The sequence below is a fragment of the Balaenoptera acutorostrata genome, chromosome 19, assembly GCF_949987535.1.
Source record: "Balaenoptera acutorostrata chromosome 19, mBalAcu1.1, whole genome shotgun sequence".
Lineage (NCBI taxonomy): Eukaryota > Metazoa > Chordata > Mammalia > Artiodactyla > Balaenopteridae > Balaenoptera > Balaenoptera acutorostrata.
The window spans coordinates 57577004-57596434 of record NC_080082.1 but is presented as its reverse complement, the minus strand read 5'-3'; the positions used below and the strand labels follow the sequence as shown (position 1 = coordinate 57596434).

At 52.0% G+C, this 19431-nt stretch overlaps 2 protein-coding genes and 1 non-coding gene across 8 annotated transcripts in view; 1 reads left to right on the top strand and 2 right to left on the bottom strand.

The window, feature by feature from the left end:
- Nucleotides 1–2089: 2089 nt before the first annotated feature.
- On the bottom strand, nt 2090–2193 carry LOC114236112 (U6 spliceosomal RNA). Its single transcript, XR_003622137.1, has one exon. It is a non-coding gene; the product is annotated as a U6 spliceosomal RNA (small nuclear RNA).
- A 3220-nt stretch (nt 2194–5413) lies between these two features.
- On the bottom strand, nt 5414–15007 carry FKRP (fukutin related protein). 5 transcript variants are annotated; one of them, XM_057533894.1, is made up of 4 exons: nt 14211–14433; nt 13791–13851; nt 13328–13389; nt 5414–9223 (listed from the first exon to the last, which is right to left on the bottom strand). In XM_057533894.1, the coding sequence occupies exon 4, from the start codon at nt 9181–9183 to the stop codon at nt 7696–7698; it is 1488 nt and encodes a 495-aa protein (XP_057389877.1). In that variant the 5' UTR covers nt 9184–9223; nt 13328–13389; nt 13791–13851; nt 14211–14433; the 3' UTR covers nt 5414–7695. The 5 variants fall into 5 exon arrangements, with proteins under 5 accessions (XP_057389877.1, XP_057389881.1, XP_057389879.1 ...); XM_057533898.1 differs by lacking the exons at nt 13791–13851; nt 14211–14433 and adding an exon at nt 14988–15007; XM_057533896.1 differs by lacking the exons at nt 13791–13851; nt 14211–14433 and adding an exon at nt 14988–15007 and having other exon boundaries at nt 13328–13386.
- Nucleotides 14515–19431, top strand: part of STRN4 (striatin 4) — a 25593-nt gene continuing 20676 nt past the window's right edge. Inside the window, exon 1 of one of the 2 annotated variants that reach the window (XM_057533891.1) lies at nt 14515–14929. In XM_057533891.1, coding sequence (XP_057389874.1) covers nt 14648–14929 — 282 coding nt within the window. In that variant the 5' untranslated portion in view covers nt 14515–14647. The remainder of the gene's footprint in view (nt 14930–19431) is intronic. The other variant, XM_057533892.1, reaches the window with a different exon arrangement.

Genomic DNA, 19431 nt, shown 5'->3' with positions numbered 1-19431 from the left:
TTAGCTGGTACAATCATCATTCGATGGAAGCCTGCTGGGCAAAAAAAGTATTGACGTACTCAACACGATGCATCTCACAGATAACAGTTTGAAAGGAACCAGAAATAGTACATACCTTATAATTCCATTTATAAATGAAGGTCTAGAACAGGCTAAACTGGTCTATGGTGAGAGAAATCAGAACAATGGTGACCTACGAGGATCTATATATAGATCAGGAGAGGGCACAAGGGAGCTTTCTATGACACAGCAAACGTCCTATATCTTGATATGACTGATGCTTACACAGATGTAAACATTTGGAAAAATAAACTAACCAGTACACTTAAGATGTGTGCATTATATACCCTAGGCATGTTAGCTTCCAGTTAAAAATTTTGTACTACCTGTGGTAAAATCATTTCCGACTATAACCACCTCCATAGGAATGCAGTTACCCCTTGATAACTCTCACTATCCTAATAGTCCCAATAATGACTCGCTCTTTTTTTTTATTTAAACCCCCAATTTGCTGTTTGAATCAAAAACCTGTTCTGCAACTGTTTTCAGTTCTATTTGAGTCCCGGACGCGGACGACACCAGTCAAGATTCACCTCTTCTAACAGGATCCTGTCTTGTGCATTGTTTTTTGTTTGTTTGTTTAAATAGAAATCCATTTTTAATTAATTTATTTTATTTATTTATTTTTAGCTGCGTTGGGTCTTCGTTGCTGCACGCGGGCTTTCTCTAGTTGTGTCGAGCGGGGGCTACTCTTCGTTGCAGTGTGCGGGCTTCTCACTGCAGTGGCTTCTCTTGTTGCAGAGCACAGGCTCTAGGCACACGGGCTTCAGTAGTTGTGGCTCACGGGCTCTAGAGCGCGGGCTCAGTCGTTGTGGCACACGGGCTTAGTTGCTCCGCGCCATGTGGGATCTTCCCGGACCAAGGCTCGAACCCGTGTCCCCTGCATTGGCAGGCGGATTCTTAACCACTGCGCCACCAGGGAAGCCCTTGTGCATTGTTGAAGCATGTTACTCATGACTGATATTCTCTCCCCCTTCCTAGGTCCCTATGTAGACTTCTGCCAGGTGCCTGGAGGCACCACCAATTATAGATGTTACAGCTTTAGCACCTTTTTTGGGTTTATTTGGTTACTTCTCCTGATCATTGCTGTGTGGCAGGGAAATATCATTCATATCTGATTCTGTGCAAAATTGTGTATTGCACACAAACATAGCCACTAATGAGTTCATTAAGTGTTGAATAAATTAAGTAATTGTTTTCAATGATTTCTATTATGCCAGAAGCCTTAGTGGGTTGTTACAGAAGTGTTTAATAAGAGTGTTAAATGATATTTGGGGAAATCAGTTGGGGTTTTTGGATGGTGCTAGGAGTGCATTATTTTCCTCACTTGAAATAGCTGTTTACTGCCCAATTTTCTATTTCATGCTTTTGGGAGAATGGATGAGATTTAGATGTTAAGGGATGCCTGTTTAAAGAGATACACACCTACATATGTAATATTTTGCATGTACAATCTATGTAGAAAATACATGTACATACAACTGGGCCATGTTCCACCAAACAGTACTTACCCATTTTTAAATTTTCTTAAAAATTTTTTTAATTAAAAAAATTTTTTTTTTATTTTGGCCACGCTGTGCGGCTTGCAGGATCTTAGTTCCCTGACCAGGGATTGAACCCGGGCCATGGCAGTGAAAGCGCAAAGTCCCAACCACTGGACTGCCAGGGAATTCCCACTTACCAAATTTTTTCTATTCCATTTTTTAAAATTGAAGTATAGTTGATTTACAATGTTGTGTTAATTTCTGATGTACAGCAGAGTGATTCAGTTACACACACACACACATATATATATATACATTCTTTTTCATATTCTTTTCTATTATGGTTTATCACAGGATATTGAACATAATTCCCCATGCTATACAGTAGGACCTTGTTTATCCACTCTATACATACCAGTTTACATCTGCTAATCCCAAACTCCCACCCATCTCTCCCATGCCCCCTGCCCCCTTGGTAACCACAAGTCTGTTCTCTCTGTTTGTGAGTGTGTTTCGTAGATAGGTTCATTTGTGTCATATTTTAGAAAAATATGGAACGCTTCACGAATTTGCGTGTCATCCCTGTGCAGGGGCCAAGCTAATCTCTGTATCATTCCAATTTTAGTGTATGTGCAGCCAAAGCAAGCACTCTATTCCATTTTTTAAAACTGCTGAGCACATGCCATTAGTTTGCCTAAAATGCTGATCTAGGGGCTTCCCTGGTGGCGCAGTGGTTGAGAGTCTGCCTGCCAGTGCAGGGGACACGGGTTCGAGCCCTGGTCTGGGAAGATCCCACATGCCGCGGAGCACCTAGGCCCGTGAGCCACAACTACTGAGCCTGCGTGTCTGGAGCCTGTGCTCCGCAACAAGAGAGGCCGCGATAATGGGAGGCCCGCGCACCGCGATGAAGAGTGGTCCCCGGTTGCCGCAACTAGACAAAGCCCTCGCACAGAAACGAAGACCCAACACAGCCATAAATAAATAAATAAATAAATAAATATTAAAAAAAAAAATATATATATATATATATTTAAAAAAATGCTGATCTAGGCCATATAGAAAGACTGGAACCATCTCAAGCCTCCTCGGTATTGACAGGGCCTCAAGTGACTCCCAGACCCTGTCCCCACTAGGATGTGCACTCCAGGAGGGAGCCACCTTTGTCCTGCTCACAGCTGTATGTCCAGAGCACAGCAGAGGTCCTGGCACATAGTAGGTCCTCAATATTTGCAGAAGGAATGAGTTGGGCTCCAGCTACAGAGCCTCGTCGCTATAAGAGGCTGTTACCCTGGTGCAGATCCCGCTTCTGCTACCTACCAGCTATATGACTTTGGGCAAGCACTGCCAGGTGTCACCATCTGGTGACAATGGCTCTGTTACGCCTCACCCAAAGGCCGCTGATGAAGGTTACATAAGAGCAGAAGAAAAAAGCCCTGGAGGGCCACTCTCTGGAGCCTAGCCTCCATCTCTCTCCCCCTTTCTCCCCTGCCCCACCCACTCCTATTATTGGGACACCCCTCTTGCTTTTTCCCAAGGAGCCTGGCATGGGAGGAAGGGCTCGGGCTGGCCTTGGATTGGGCTTGGGCCCGGGTTCAAGCTCAGAGTGACAGTCTGGCGGGCAGGCAGCGACATGACTCAGCTTTGTCTTCTAGTGACAGATCAATGTTTCTAGACCATTTGGCCCCTCTCCGCCATCTGCTTTTTGGGGGTCAACATTATTGAGGTATAATTTACATACAATAAATTGCATCCGTCAAAGCAGACAACGGGATGGGTTTTGACAGATACATACACGCTTGAAAAACCACCACCACAATCAAAACACACAGCATTCCTACCTGCCCCCAAACTTCCTTGTGCTCCTTTGTTGTCTTTCCCACCATCCTCTCCCAGGCCCAGGCCACCACTGATCTGCTTTTGGTCCCTAAGGATTCGTTTTGACGCTTGTAGAATTTCACATTAGTGGAATCATATGGTACACGGCTTTTTGCATTGGCTTCTCTGACTCAGCATAATGCTTTTGAGAGTTAGGCATATTTTTACATGTATCCGTAGTTCATTCCTCCCCTCTGTGGCCCCCCCAGCCCGTCTTAATCACTGAGTATTCCATTGTCTGGATGTACAGTTTGTCTCATGTGTTCACGGACATTGGGCAGTTTCCAGTTTGAGTTAACGTGCATAAAGGCGCATTTGTAAACATGTCTTTGAGTGCCATTCACTTATCAGAGCAAATATTTTGTAATGTCCAGGGGCGATACACGGAAGATTTGTTACTTGGTAAATGCGTTGGCTCATTCCACAGTCCCTGGGACCCTCTTTCCTCCCACTGTGCCTAGTGTTAACCCCTGGGCTGCTGGGTCAGGGGAGACCCAGGGGGTCCCCAGGGAGAGCCAGGAGGGTAATAGTAGGGGACTCTTGGCAGTGACCATTTACCAATGGATTAATAACCCATAATTTAACGCTTTTGTGTTTAAACCACAGGCATGGCCATACCAGTGCATGCGCTGGCTTGAATGTCAGCTCTGGGAAAGTCCTCTTGGCTCTCCTGAAATGAAGTTCACGGATGATATAACCCACGGGCACGTGATATTAAAAATGATTCCAATAAACACAAGGTCCTACTGTACAGCACAGAGCACTAGATTCAATATCCTATGATAAACCGTAATGGAAAAGAATATAAAAGAAAAGAATGTGTATATATATATATATATATATATATGTATAAAACTGAATCACTTTGCTGTACAGCAGTAATTAACACATTGTAAATCAACTATATTTCAATAAAAAATAAAAATAAATAAAAATAAAACAAAAGCAAATACTTCACACACACACACAAAATGATCCCATTGCCCGAACTGTAAGAAAAAGGAGAAATAAAAGGATAGGAATTTAAAATATGCATTTCAATATGCAAATGTGCGGGGCCACCTTCCTAGAACCCGAGGAGGGAGACAAACATTTACACCTGAAACATAGGCAGCTCCTAACGCGGCTGTAAACATGCGGTGTAGGTGTTGAATTACCAAGAACCAGGTGGAACGTGGTTTTCTGATATTGTTGACAATCCTTGGCCAAGTTTCGAACAAAACACGATACAAGCTTCCCTCATCTTACATGGTAGTTACACTTCCTGGAAAAGTCAGAACCTATGAAAACCATCCAAAAAGGACTTCGTCTTTGCCTAAGGAGTTAGGTTCTAGGCTCAGATAATTCTTAACCAGGTTTTTCCAAGTAAGGCTAAAATTTCAGTAGTTTGCACTAGTATGGATGGGCTGGTTGTTAAAATATTGAAATACTTCTGGCTGGTGAATAGTATAAGAGTAAGTGAGAAATCGTAAAATTCAATAATATGTATTGCAATAAATTAGTTCAAGTTAGTTGTTGTGATGGGTTTTCTGTCATCCCATTACTTAGTTGGTAATAAAGATATTGAATAGACAAAACTATTAGACAATATATATATATATATTTTAAATTATTTAATTAATTAATTTATTTTTGCCTGTGTTGGGTCTTCATTTCTGTGCGAGAGCTTTCTCCAGTTGCGGCGAGCGGGGGCCACTCTTCATCGCGGTGCGCGGGCCTCTCACTATCGCGGCCTCTCTTGTTGCGGAGCACAGGCTCCAGACGCGCAGGCTCAGTAGTTGTGGCTCACGGGCCTAGCCGCTCCGCGGCATGTGGGATCTTCCCGGACCGCGGCACGAACCCGTGTCCCCTGCATTGGCAGGCAGATTCCCAACCACTGCGCCACCAGGGAAGCCCCAAGACAATATTTTAAGGGCTAGAAAAGTTTCAGATGTAATTGCTGTTAGTTCAGGAACAGCAAAGAGAGGAGAAAAACACCAAAACACTGCAGTTGCTGCTAAGAGAAATTCTTTATCTATTGAGATCTCAAGTCCTAATGATTCTCAATTTAATGGGAAGTTGCTAAAAGCATTCGATGTGGTTCCCTTATCAAACCACAGCTAAGACAAGGTTATTTTAAATATCCATATGTACATATATAACATGTTATTTTATGTATATACAGCTGTGCCAATCAAGAAATCACACCAACAATTTCTAAATGAAACAAAACCATTACAACAATTTAAGAGTGATTTGAGCTTCAACTTATGTTCTTGGCAACAACTTAAAGAAATATGTATATATAGATAGCTAATATTGATTATTTTGAGAATTAAAAAAATATTTTAAGATGTGATGCAGATATTGATTTATGTATTTATATTACCACACCAGTTGCAAAATATTTTTAACATCACCGTCCTTCATGAATGCCCAATGGGACATTTTAAAATAGTATGTGACAAGGGACCCTGCTTCACTGGGTGGAGGTGCCCTGTATATATTATAAGACATCTCCATCCCTGGGCCGCGCCTTCCAAGAGCCAAGAGCACGGTCCGATCACAGCAATAATCCAAATCATCCCCATATGTTTCCAGAATGCTCCCTGGGAACCTAACAGACTGCGAGCCATTGGCAGGTTCAGTGGTTAAAAACAGAGGCTGCGTTATAAGTCAGGCTTCGGATGTCTGAGCCTCAGGAGTCTGGGCCAAATTGGCATTTATCTTCTCTTGCTGGTCTGTGAAGCCTCCTCCTCCAAGGGCTTCATGCTTCTGCAATATCACCAATCCCTGCCACCCACTCAGTGAAGCAGTGACTTGCCTAAGGTCACAAAGAAAGTAAGTAGCCAAGCCAGGAGCCGCACCCAGCCTTGACTCCCGACCCCTTTACCACCCAAGTGCCTCACAGCACTCCTGTGGGGTGAGGGTCACCATTACCCCTGTCTCCCAGGTGCAAAGCCAAGGTGAAGAGAGGCAGAGTCACTGGTGGCCCAAGTTCACAGTGGGATTTAGATTTGAAGCACTTGGATTTGAACCCAGGCCTCTCCCACTTCAAAGCCTGTGGTCTCAAAGCCAGGTGCATACACCCAAGGGGTGTGCAGGACAAGTCACTGGGATGAGGCTGGTAAACAAAACCCTCTCTATTTATTTTTAATTTTAAAATGGAATAATTTAAGCCTTATTACTAATATACAGAATGCTAGTAGTACCTGGATATAATTTATAAATAAATATACCTATTGGAGGTACATGCCCGAACAGTATCTCCTCTTAGGTGCACACAAGAGGAAGGCTGCTGTCGCTTTACCTGCTAAGCCGTGTGACTTCCCAAAGCCCCCCTTGGGTACTATCACCAGAGAGGGGCATAGCAGGCAACGGCAACGCAGGCTACAGACTGACAGCCTGGGTTCAAGTCCCCTCTCTGACACTTCCCAAGCTGTCTGACTTTGGACAAGTGGCTTTACCATTCTGGCCTCAGTTTCCTCATCTGTGAAATAAAAATAACAGCAGCTCTCACCTCAGAGGATCAAGGTGAGGGATAAGTCAGTTACTCCGTGTGAAATACTGAGAACGATGCCTGATACACAGTAAGTGCTCAGTAAATGTGAGCTATGATTATCGTTTACCCCACCTTGCGAGTGGCTAACAGGTGCAGAGAGCTAAAATAATGAGGTAACAGTTAAATGGAGAGGGGCCGGGATCCAGAACCCGGTTCTTAACCACAGCCGCACCTCAGAGTCTGTTTTCTTCTCTGCGAGATGGGGTTAAGAGCAGCATGCACCTCACAGCGCTCTCCCAGGAGGGAAGGAGGTCGTTTTCTGAAAGAAGGGGATTTAGTCATCCTGTCCCGCCAGACACAGGAGGCTAGAGGGAAGACCAAAAGCTCAAGAGACGTGAAAGCCATGGAACAGAGGTCCCGGGCTTACATTCGCCTTGGCCCCAAGGTAGGACAAGGGCGCCCTCTAGTGGCTGAAGCAACCCCAACGGCGAAGTGTCCTGGGGCTCTTTGTGTGCTAGACCCTGAGGGCACACACTGGAGGAAACCGAGGCGCAGAGAAATTGGGTCACAGCAATCTGGCCCCAAAAACTACACTCTTTCTCCCTCTCTTTCCAAAACTCTGCCCCAGCCTTGGAAATTTGGGGCAGGGCACACCTTTGATGTCCCGGGCTGTGCTGGGCCCAGCAGGGTGGCTTGGCATCCCTGGCCCGCCCACCAAACGCCAGCAGCACCAAGACAAAGGACAATGCCCTGTGCCTGAATGTGCTCCTGACTCCAAGATCAGATGCTGGAGCTTCAGCTGCTTCCTGCCAAACTCAGGAGTGCTGGGTTGGGGTATTCGGGGCTCTCGATGACCCCGGGGCCGAACTTGAGCTCCAGGAAGCGACGGTAGTTGTTAGGTGCCTGCGCCACGAAGCCGGCAAAGGGCAGGGGCACGAGAGGCTGCAGGAAGTGTTCGGGGAACTCGACATCCTGCCGGTGGTCCAGCCACGTGTCCTTGGTCATGACCCCGTTTCGAGGGTAGAAGGGCCACAGGTCCACGTGCAGGTGGTTGCTCTCGCTGTACTGCACGCGGAAGAAGTCGCCCTCCACCGCCTTCTCCCACACGAAGCCGCGCTCATCCACCACCGAGCCCGCCTCGGCGCCCCGCAGCTGCTCGCAGTTGCCCACGTCCTCCAGGTAGATGCCCAGGTCCACGTCGTAGTCCCACGGGATGATGTCCCCGTGGCGGGCCGCCCCCAGCAGCGAGCCACCCTCCAGCCAGTAGCGCACGCCGGCCGCCTCTAGCACGCCCACCACGTAGCGGGCCGTCTCGCGCAGCGCACGCAAGCAGCATGGGGGTGTCCAGCGCTCCTCGTACAGGTAGGCCGGCGTGTCGCCCACCACTGTCCCGAAGCAGCGCGGGGTCTCCTTGTTGCATCCGAACCACTCGAGCCGCCCGCCCTCCCAGCTCACCAGGCGGATGCCCAGCGCCCGCAGCAGCGCCGCCCGCCGCGCCCGCCCTTCGCGCTCCGCCTTCCAGCGCGCGTGGGCCGTGGTCAGCGGGGGCTGGCGCGCCCTGGCGAAGGGCAGGTCCAGCAACTGCACCGTCCAGCCGCGGAGGGCGGTCTGCAGGAAGAGGCCGGTGCCCACAGGCCGGGCCAGGGGCGCCGAGAGGTTGAAGAGGTCGCGGGCGCGCAGGAGAACCACGGCGTCCCCGTCCAGGGCGTCGCAGCGGGGTGCGGAGGGTGCCGGGCCGTAGCGCGCCGTCCACTCCCGCAGGCTGACGTTCAGGGCCAGGCACCGGGCAGGGTTGGCCGAAGCAACGGGAGCGGCCACCAGGCGTGCGCCTCCCGCTCGCAGCACCTCGGCCATGCGCTCCAGCTGGCCCGGTGCCTCGGCCCTCGCCCCGTCGGGCACCAGGGCCACGTACTCGGTGGCCACGTAGGTCTCGGGGCGCGAGGCTGCAGCGGGCCGGTCCAGGGCGGGCTGGAGCAGCGCCAGGCGAACGCTGGGGATACGGGGCAGGGCGAGGGGCGGGTAGGGGAGCGTGTCGGCTGCCACCACCACCGGCTGGGCTGGGTCCTGCTGCAGGAAGGAGTCCACCAACTCTGGCACAGCGTTGTCAAAGGCCTCGAACTCCCGCACCAAGATGGTGACCCGGGGGCCGGAGGCAGATCCATGGCGGGAGCCCCTGGCCGGGGAGAACCTGGGCTGGTGCTGCAGCCACGAGACATAGAACAGGACCAAGAGGTTGAGGGTGATGGCGGCTGCCAGAGCAGCCTGGCAGCGGGTGAGCCGCATGGGGCTGAAGTCAGGCCCTTAGCTGGGCTTCCCGGGTATCCTGGGGAGCAGGGATGAAAGGGGAGACTGGAGCTGGTTGTCAGAAACCCCCCCACCCATCCTCAGCCTTGTCTTCCTCTCCCAGCCTTTTCCTTATTTGGTTTCACTTCCGACATTTCCTCCTCCAGGAAGCCCTCCCTGATCCCAGGCTGGGTCATGCAACCCCCTCTGGGCTCCTTCAGCCCCCTGGGTTCCCCGACTCTAGCCTACCACTCTAATTCATTAGTGAGTAGGGACCAGTCTGTGTGAGGGCAGGTCCTGAGCCTGTCTTGGTCCCTGTTGGGTCCCCAAGGCTACTCAGCACAGAGCCAGGTACACATTAGATGCTCAGGACGTTTTTATCCAATGAATCACCGTCCCTTCTTCCTTGTTCAGTCCCACCCTTTTATTCATTGTCAACTTCTCACTCAGATTCGGGTTCAGTTATAAATGCCCAGACCCCATTCATTCCCTGCTCTCACCCCTGATCTCTTCTTCCCTTCCCCCCCCCCCCAAACCCTGGCCCCAGGGTCAGAGCCTTGGCCACCAAGCCCCTCCCCTGCTGCCTCCTTCTCACTTCCTCAAATCCTCTGCCATCTGGCCATCTCTTTCCTGATGGTCAACCAGATGTTTTTGGTTTTGCAAGGAAAGCTAGAAATGTTTTCTTAAATCATAGGATTATTCCAGTTTGTAATGTTGGCCACTAATTAATTTTTTTTTAATGGAATGGGTCAAACTCATAGAAACAGGAAGTAGATGGTGGTTGCCAGGGGCTGTGAGGAGGCAGAAACGGGGAGTTGTTGTTTAATGGGTATAGAGTTTCAGTTTTGCAAGATGAAAAAGTTCTGGAGATTGTTTGCACAATAATATGAATATACTTAGCACTACTGAACTATACACTTGAAAACTGTTAAGATGACAAATTTTGTTTTGTGTGTTTTATCACAATTAAAAAATCATTTTTTTTTTTTTTTTTGAAGTAGAGTGGGCTGCATCCAAAGAGGCTGTGCTCCCTCCATAGGGCACCTCCACCTCTATTCACGGGCCACATTCCTAAGGAACCCCCAGGCGGCGCTGTCTCCATGTCCCCATCACAACTTGAAGATTTGGCTGGTCTCCAGCACAGAAGGAATAACTAACTCTCTCTTCTGAGCAGATACTAAAGTTTCCCCATGAAGGATCTTCATAGGTTCTGCCCCTCCCGGAGAAGGGGACGTCAGAGACCCCGCTAATCTGCCTACCTCCTAAATACTTCTGACCCCCTCCTCCGCATTCCCACAGCTCTCCCTTCAACCCCGGTTCACCCAGATCCCCACCCAGCCTCCCACGGTCTCCTAAGTCCCCTCCTCGTGGCAGCCAGAGGGGTCTGCATAAAGCACAAATCTGACCTCTCCCTTTCTTGCTCAGAATCTGCCATGGCTCCCTAGTGCCCTGGGGAGAAAGTCTAAGTTTCTTACAAAGTCCCACCAGGCCTCGTATGACTTGGCCCTTGCCTGCCACCATTCCAGCCCCATCTCCTGCCATGCATCCTCGAACTCTGTGCCTAAGCCATCTTGGACTTTTCTTCAAACAGATCTTATTTCTAAACCTTTGTGTATCCTGTTCCTCCTGCCTAGAAGAGTCTCCTCTCGAACACCCTTTCTCCCCGTGCCTCTTTTCTCCTGGAGAACTCACTTATGCTCAGGCTTTAGCTCAGATGGCCCCTCCTCCAGGAAGCCCTCCCTGAACCACAGGCTAAGTCAGAAGTCCCCTCTGGGCTCCCGGAACCCCTGGGCTGCCTGTTCTGGTTTGGCACTGTCTGGGGATGGCTCTGTCTGCCCCACTAGACTGTGAGCCCCAGGAGGGTACAGCCAGGACTGTCTCAATCACCACTGTGTTCCTCCCACACGACTGGGCACTGAAAATGCACTTGGTGAAAAGATGGTGACTGGGGGCAGGGTTTTTGTGTGTCTGTAAAGCCCACTCAGGTCCCCAGGGCCAAATTCTGCACTGCGGCCATGCACCTGGGGCCCTGCCCTGGTCTCCCTGTCTCCTCTCTCTCTCCCTCCAGAAACGCCCTCTCATCCCTCTTCATCCATCCCAGGCCTGTTTGCCCTTCTCTGACCCAACTGAGATGGCACTTAAGAATCTGAGTTGCACTTTCAGAGCGACTTGTTATTCTTCAGAACCTTGGAACTGCCTTCTGGATCTTCGATCAATCCCTCCTTCCTTCCATCCTTCCAGGTTGTGGAACTCCTACAACATACCACGCACTGTCCTAGGCCCTGGGGACACAGCCGTGGACACATAACACACAGAGACAGACAATACCACTGAGCTTGGGCGACTCACATTACTGGTGGGGGGAGGAACCGCTGGGACCACAGAATCTTCGGGGTCTTAAAAATCTTAGAATTTTAGCGCTCAGGTATACAGAAACAGAGAGGAGACCCTTAGATGGTTTCAGAATCTTCTAACAATTCTAAAGAGACCTTCCTCCTGCTTCGGCCTTGTCCCCTGTGGTCTGTGCTCCACTCAGAGCCCAGAAGGATCCTGTTTAGTCTTCAATTAGATTCTGTCCTGCGTCTGCTCAAGCCTTCTGTGGCTCGAGACTCACTCAAAGGAAAAGCCAAAGTCTTCGCTGGGACCCACAAGGCTCCACGTGATCCCCCACCCTCTCCCACGTGCCCGCTCAGCTGCAGCCACGTGGGCCACCAAACACCATTCTCCAAATACACCCAGGAGACCCCAGCTGTGGCACTGGCTGTTCCCGCTGCCTGGATGCTCTTCCCCAGGTAGCAGCTGCATGCCTTCTCCCCTGGCTTTCAGGTCTTTGCTCAAATGTCACCTGTCCAGTGATCCCTTCCTTTGGCCACCCTACTTAAAAATGCCTCTCCCTATCACCCACATACTTCCTATGTCCCATCCCTGGGCTATTTTCCTCCCCTAGTAGTTCTCATGTAGATTTTACTTATCTTGTCTCTTGTTTTGTCTGTTTCGTTCCCTGCTGTACAACCAGAACACGGCTCAGTACCTGGCACACAGCAGGTGCTCAATAAATTTGTGTGGAATGAATGACTGACTCCTGTTATTCAGACGGGGAACCTGCGGCACAGAGAGAGGAAGGCCAGAGGGAGCAGAACCCAGGTCTCCGCCCCCGGAACCTGGTTCTCACCACGCGCTATCTGGCTGACTCTGGGCCAGGAGGTGCCCAAAAGGACAGAGGACAGAAGCCAGTTTCTCAGAGACCAGAGGTATGACAGCCAAATGAGGAGGTGAGGGAACCAGAGTAGAGAGAGAGAGGAATCATCTAGTACCCTGACAAGGTCAGTCTTGGCTTCTCCAACTGTAAGGACTCAAAACTCCTTCACTGGGGCAAAGTAGATGAAACGATGATTTTGAAGGATCATAATAATATCAACAATTCTAGCTGCTCTTGATGTTCTAAGCATTTTACCAATCTTAACTTGTTTAATCTTCACATTATGATCACACTGAAAGATGAGGAAACTGAGGCACAGACAGGTGAAGTCACTTGCCCAAGGTCACACAGCTGGGAAGTGGTGGACCTGGGATTTGACCGGGAAGCTGGCTCCAGTGTTGTGATTTTAGCCAATAAACTCTGCTGTCTCTTTTGGGTCCACAAAGACAGTCCAACTTTCCAGCCCATCTTCAGTGAGATAACCCCTTTCCCTTGCCCTCACTGGACAGGTGCTTTCAAAGCTGAATATGGCACATTAATTAATTAATTCAACTCATTAACTCATTTATTGAGTGCCCTCTGTGTTCTGAGGACACGGGGTGAACCAGGCGGTGGTTGGGCAGGCCCTCCAGAGGTAGGAAGACAGACAAAATCCCTGCAAACAACTTACAGATAGAGCAGGAAACCAGCAGGGAGCATGAGAGAGAAAAGGTGGTCAGGGGAGGAGAGGACAGTTAAGCTGAGACTTTGTCTCTCCATTGCCCACAAAACAAGGTAAGTGGATGCACATTCACTTCAGGCTAGACTTCACCTGGCCTGAGCCTCAGTTGCTGCATCTGTAGAATGGGAATGTGATGGATAGAGAAAATGAGTGATGTGTGGAAAAACCTTTGGGGACAAGGGCAGTTCCCACGTGAGTGCAGGTAACACTGAGGGGCTTCTTACCTCCTAGGTTGCAGGCTGAGGGAGCTCCAGGGGGGCGGTTCCAGCCCAGCTCAGCTGCACTGCTGAGGGGAGGAGAAACCAGAAAACCCCAAATCAGCCAAATTCACACAATAGAGCACAATTTCATTTTACCTACAAAAGTGGCAACGAGAAGGTCAAGGAATCATTTCTCTTTAAATCTCATAAGCTCAGGGACCACCTGAAGCATCTGTGAAGGGAAGGAGTGAAGGGAAGGATGTCATAGCAACCTATAACCATCCCTTCTTTCATAAATGTGTCCAGAAAGGTGAGGCTAGAAGTGACAGAAGGTGTTACCATGACAACCCCTTTCTTAGACACACTCCATCCTGAGAGACAATCCTAAAATGTCCTGTACCTTGGTGGGCCTGGTTCCTAGGGTCACTGGAAGGGGGTCTGCCCCCATTACCATAGTAACCAGAACTTGGCTTTGCTTGTTTCTTACCTCCCTGGGGATGGTCCAGGCCTTGTAACCATAGCAACTACTCCTCAGCAGAGCATCTCCTCTAAATAAAAACACCTGGTTGGTTTGGTCCACAGAGCCCCCCCCACCACTGATGGGAAAGGGGGAGATAGATGGTTACCATGGTAATGCCAACTGGGTGGCTGGGCAGAGGGGTTGGGAAAGAGATGTTTCCCTCAGCAGTGTCCTTGTGGCTGGGGTCCTTTCTACCTGAGTGCTAGGTGAGGTTGCCATAGTAACCAATGAGGGTAGGGGTATAAGAACCACCAGGGACTTGGGTTACCTTAGCAACCTCTTCCTGGTGCAGGGCCAGGACAGGTTTGGAGCTCCATAACCACAAAGGTGGAGGGGAGGGGAGGCTAAGGGTGTTCCCGACTGGGAAGAGTTACCATGACAACCGACCTGGGCCAGGAATCAGGATGGGGCCATTGCTGAAACCACCGTTGGTGGTCGCTCTGTCTCTGAAAGAGTGACAGTGATTGTCGAGAATGGTGTTTGGGTCTGGAGAGGACTAGAGTCTTTCTTTGGGGTGAAGCGTGAGGAGAGGGGCAGAAAGCGGCCCCTCCTTAAGTCCCGCGCTTCCCTAAGGCAACTCTCGCGCCGGGCCTGGGTCGCGTTTGCCCTCCTTCGGGCGCGCGCCCCGCCCCGCCCCGCCCCGCCCCCTTCCCCCCCACCGCAACGCGCGCGCCTTCGGGGTCGACCCGGGTGGGCGAGGCGCGCGTCCGACTTCGTTCCCGTCACCGGCCCCCCCGGCCCCCACCAAGCGCGCGCGCGACTGTTGGCGCGGCCGCGCAGGCGCGCGAGGCACAGCGGGCGCGCGGGCCGGCCCCGGGGCCTCCATGATGGAGGAGCGAGCGGCCGCCGCGGTCGCCGCCGCCGCCTCCTCCTGCCGCCCGCTCGGCTCCGGCGCGGGCCCCGGCCCGACGGGGGCGGCCCCGGTTTCTGCCCCCGCCCCCGGGCCCGGCCCGGCTGCTAAGGGAGGCGGCGGTGGAGGGAGCCCCGGCCCCACGGCGGGACCGGAGCCCCTGAGCCTGCCCGGGATCCTACACTTTATCCAGCACGAGTGGGCGCGCTTCGAAGCGGAGAAGGCCCGCTGGGAGGCCGAGCGCGCCGAGTTGCAGGTGAGTACCGCCCCGGGACCCCCGACCCCCCGCCCGGCCCGGCCCGGCCCGGCCTCACCCGCCGCCGCCGCCGCCGCCATCTTGGAGCAATGGCCGCCGGGACGGCCGGGGGGGCGGGAGGGGACCGCGACCGGCCCCGAGACGGAGTGAGGGGCCGTCCGAGGGGGGTCCTAAGGGCACCCGGGCGGCTGGAGGCGGGAGGGGGGCCCAGGGCCGGGAGGGCCCGACCGCGGCCGCCGAGAGAAGGGGCGCAGGGGAGCAGAACCGGCTGGAAGTGGGAGTGGGAGTGAACGGACCGGCAGAAGGGTTCCTGAGAGAGTGGCCTCGGGGCCCCGAGGGGACCCCAAGAGAACTCAGCAAAGGGTGATGAGAGGGGATGGAGGAGTCTTGTATGCGAGTGAGCAAAAAGCTCCAAGGGTGCCGAGGGACTCCCACTCCGTTCCCGACCAGGTGCGCGTTGGAGGTGGAGCCCGCTGGGCCCCGGGTGGGAGAGAGGGGCGTCGGGGGAACTTGGGATCCGTTGGGGGCGAGAGCGGGTCGGGGCGGGTAACCCGGGTGAGTCGGAAGAGGAAGTCAGGGAGCTCGGGACGGGTGTGTTTCGGAGCGTTTGGACAGCAGCGACTGAAAGACGGCTGTGTTGAGGACTCGGGGGATGAGAGCAAGGTGTCGGGGGGTCCCCGATGAAGATGTGTGCCCTCCCCTCTGAGGAGGAAACTTTGGGGAGCCCTGGCAGGTGTGGCTTCGGAGGGCAGGGGAGGGGGTCCCTGGGTCGGAAGCACGGACGGGGCCAGGACGTGCCCCAAGAACCTGTGTTGGAAGAGCCTGAGAGCCGAAACTCTTTGGGGGTGTGGAGGAGTGAGGACTCCCGCCCTGAGATGGGAAGTGTGTAGGAAGTCGGATGGAGAACCCCGAACTGGAGTGGGGGAGGGTCAAACATGTCCAGCTGTGGAGATGGGAGGCGGGATGGAGAATGTGAGGAGGAATCCGGGGGACCTGAGGGATGGCAGGGGGAGCATTTTGTAGAGCAGGAAGGCAGCCACAGGAAGCATCGCAGAAGGATCCTGGGGGGAGGTGTTTGTGGAAGTTTCTGGGAAAGGATCCTATGGTTTGTGGAGTAGCTTGGGGGAGGGGTGTGCCCTCGGATGGTGATTGGAAGAGGCTGAGGCTGGACTGGGTTTTGTGACCTTGAGAAGTGTGGGTCGATTGGCAGAGTGTCATGAGGAGCCTGGGTATCAGAGTTGTGAGGATTTGAAGGGTCCCTGGGCTGGGGCCTTATTAGCAGAAGTCAGTACCTGCTTCTAGCAGCTCGTCTTTCCCCTTCCGATTTGCTGTTTCCTATCTAGTTGAGGTGGGAACCCAAGTAAATACCGGATTAGAATTTTGTCCTTAGGGTGAATAAAGAGAGCATCCCACAATTCTGCCACCCCAGTAGGGATCTTAGCTGTGTGGTGGCTGAGGCTTGGGGTTGGGGTGGGAGAGAAATCCTTATGTAAGTACCCCTTGCTTTGGTGTCCCATCTATACTTCCAGAACTCTTTCCCAGGGTACATCTTATTAGATCTTCTCAGTACCCCATTATGGAGGCAGGGCCAATGGCATTGCCCTCACTTAGCAATCATGATAGCAGCTGCTGTTTGTTGAGCACATATTATGTGCCAGGCACTGTATTAGGCACTTCAGATACATGGTATCATTTAATCCTTGCAACATTCTGGGAGGGTAAGTGATATTATTCCCCCTCCACCACCACCCCCTTTTTATTTAAATAATCAGAAGAGGAAATGGAGGCTTTGAGAAGGTCAGTGATTTATCTAGGGTCACAGCCTGTGGGTGGCAAGGGTGGTCTGTGGGCTTTCAAGCCCATGTATTATTACCTCTCTGACGCCCAGGACAGATGAGAAGCCTGTTGCAAGGAAACCCAGTGGCCTCCCCAGGATCATCCAGCGCTCGTAACAGACCAGTGTACCCTACAGCACTCACCACCCCGCTTCCTCATCTTCGAGACAAACGAGAAAAGATGTGTCTGTTCCCGCACTTAGTGGTCCTTCTTGGCGTTTGAGAGGAAGTTGTGGATAGCACCCAGTTAGGCTCTTCTTTGTCTAGGCTCCAGCATCTCTTACTTTGTACTTTTATTTTCTTTTGTTCTGTTACATTAGTAAAAATTCAAAGATCTCAGAAGCGTCTGCGTGTATAGATGTGTACACACACACACACACGCTAGTGTAAAGGGAAGTTCCCCCTCCAACTGCTATTGCTATGAAAGTAATTCACCTCTATGTGTGTAATATATGAGATCACACTACATGCATCATTCGGTGACTTTTTTTTTCCACATACTCATGTGTCTTTGTGTTCCTTTCATATCAGCAGAGAGAGATCTTATTATTTTTGAAAACTCCATTCCACTGGTGTCTGTACCGCAGCTCATTTAGTTTGAGCCCTCTTGCTGAACTTTTAGGTTGTTTCCCGCTTCTGCCCGTCGGAAGTGGCTGCAGTGAATGTCCCTGGGTTCCCCGTGAGTATACAGCAGAATAGATGGGTGGAATGGTAGAATAGATGTGTTTATAAAGGAGTGATTAGTTGTGCCAAGTCGCCCCACGTTTACACTCCCAGCAGCAGCACCCCTTTTTATATGCTTCTACTCGAGCCCTTATCACTTAGGGAGGTGTGACTTCTCCTGTGAGACCCTTTAAGGCCTGGACTGCGTCAGATTTTTCTGATAAACCCTGAATACCTTTTCTCCAAGTAGCTGCGTGCAGCTGCTCCTGGCACAGGCCCCACGTGCAGTCAGCGTGTGGGGAGCGGCAGAAAAGGCAGCCTCTCGTGAGGTCCTGCCAGGAGGCGCCCGAAGATGGGAGCAGGGAGGTGGCATCAACGTGGTCTGGTAATAAGCAGGACTTTGCCAGGTAGGGGGATTCTCAGAAGGAGGTGATGCGGTTTCTGCCCTTCAGAAACTTCCAGGCTAATAGAGAAGGCTGGTTTGTGCAGGAGGTTACAGAGAATTGTACACACTGACGCAGTTGAGTCTTTGATTGCGTGGCTTTGCTCACGGTCTCTGGTACTTCTGCAAAGGGGAGCGAGCTCTTTGAGGACAAGAGGGACCTTGGGGGCGGGGCCTGAACTAGACATTCATGTAGGAGCAGCTGGTGGAGAAGGTATGGAGCTGGCTCGTCTCCACTGCCAGCCTCACAAGGGGCTCTGGGGGATCCGTGGGGACTCAACCCTGCCAGGAGCCCCCAGACCCTGGGGAGGACGAGTGGAGTGCAGGAGATGCAGGGCCAGATGGGACTGAGTGGGGACGGGGAGCGGGCTGAGACAGAAAGGTTGGGGTGCAGAGAGTCATCAGCGGCCCCCGGGAGGACGGAGATGCTCAGGCCCCTCCGGAAGCTTTTTCCATGCCGCCTGGGTGGAGCGGGAACAGCCGGAGGAGAGGCGGCGGCCCTGTCTCCGAGTGGCAGTGGGTGGACGTGGTGGGTAGAAAACTTCCAGATCCCAGCCTTACCTGCCAACAGATCAGGCAGCCGCGGCTGCTGGTGTTTGCGGGGTGGGAGGGACTGGCCACCAGCACTTCCCCTCTCTGTGGTATTCCGCCAACTCGGGACACTTCAGCCACATGTTTCTGGTTCTCTTTTTTCCCTTCTTTGCCAGAGGAACTGGGAAGAGGACCACAGAGCAAAGTGAGATTTTTTTTGCACCGCACGGCATGCAGAATCTTAGTTCCCCGATCGATCAGGGATCAAACCCGTGTCCCATGCAGTGGAAGCGCGGAGTCCTAACCACTGGACTGCCAGGGAAGTCCCCCAGAGTGAGATTCTTGCATCATCATTAGGAGAAGGGAAATCAGGGCTTGCTGTGGGGCAAGGGGGTGCGGGAGGCTGAGCAGGTGTGAGGTCTGAGCGTGATTCTGGACCCTGCTTTCTGCCCCTCGACTCCACTTTCTTCCCCCACAGGTGAGGGTCACCTCCTTAATACCTTAAATCCACTCATTGCCCCCCTGCCTGATCCTAGTCTGGGCCCCCCGTCGTTTCTCCCTGGGATTCCTGGGATTGCCTCCTTCTGTGATTGGTCTCTTGGCCTTTAGCTTTGCCCTCCCCTTGCCCCCTGCAGCTATCATTTCTCCACTTTATAGCTTGTGGAATTACCTTTGTAAGATGCAAATCTGATTATTATCTCTTCTCTGCTTGAAAAACCCTTCCATAGCTTCCCCTGTGCTCTTAGGATGAATTTCAGACTTGCTCACATGGTCTGCGATCCTTTGTCGGGCCTGCAAGCTTCTCTGATTTTCCTCACTAACCCTTTTACACATTCGGATGCAGCCATACTGGCCTTTATAGAGTTCCTTAAGCCCACCGTGCCACCCTTGTCTCTGGCCTCGGCCAGCTGCACGCTCCAGCCCCTGGCTGACTGCTAATCAGCCTTCAGGTCTTAGCTGAACTGTCACTTCTTCACTCCAGAAGTGGGTTAGGTGTCCCTCCCCTAACCTCTGCTCCCTCCCTGGGATCC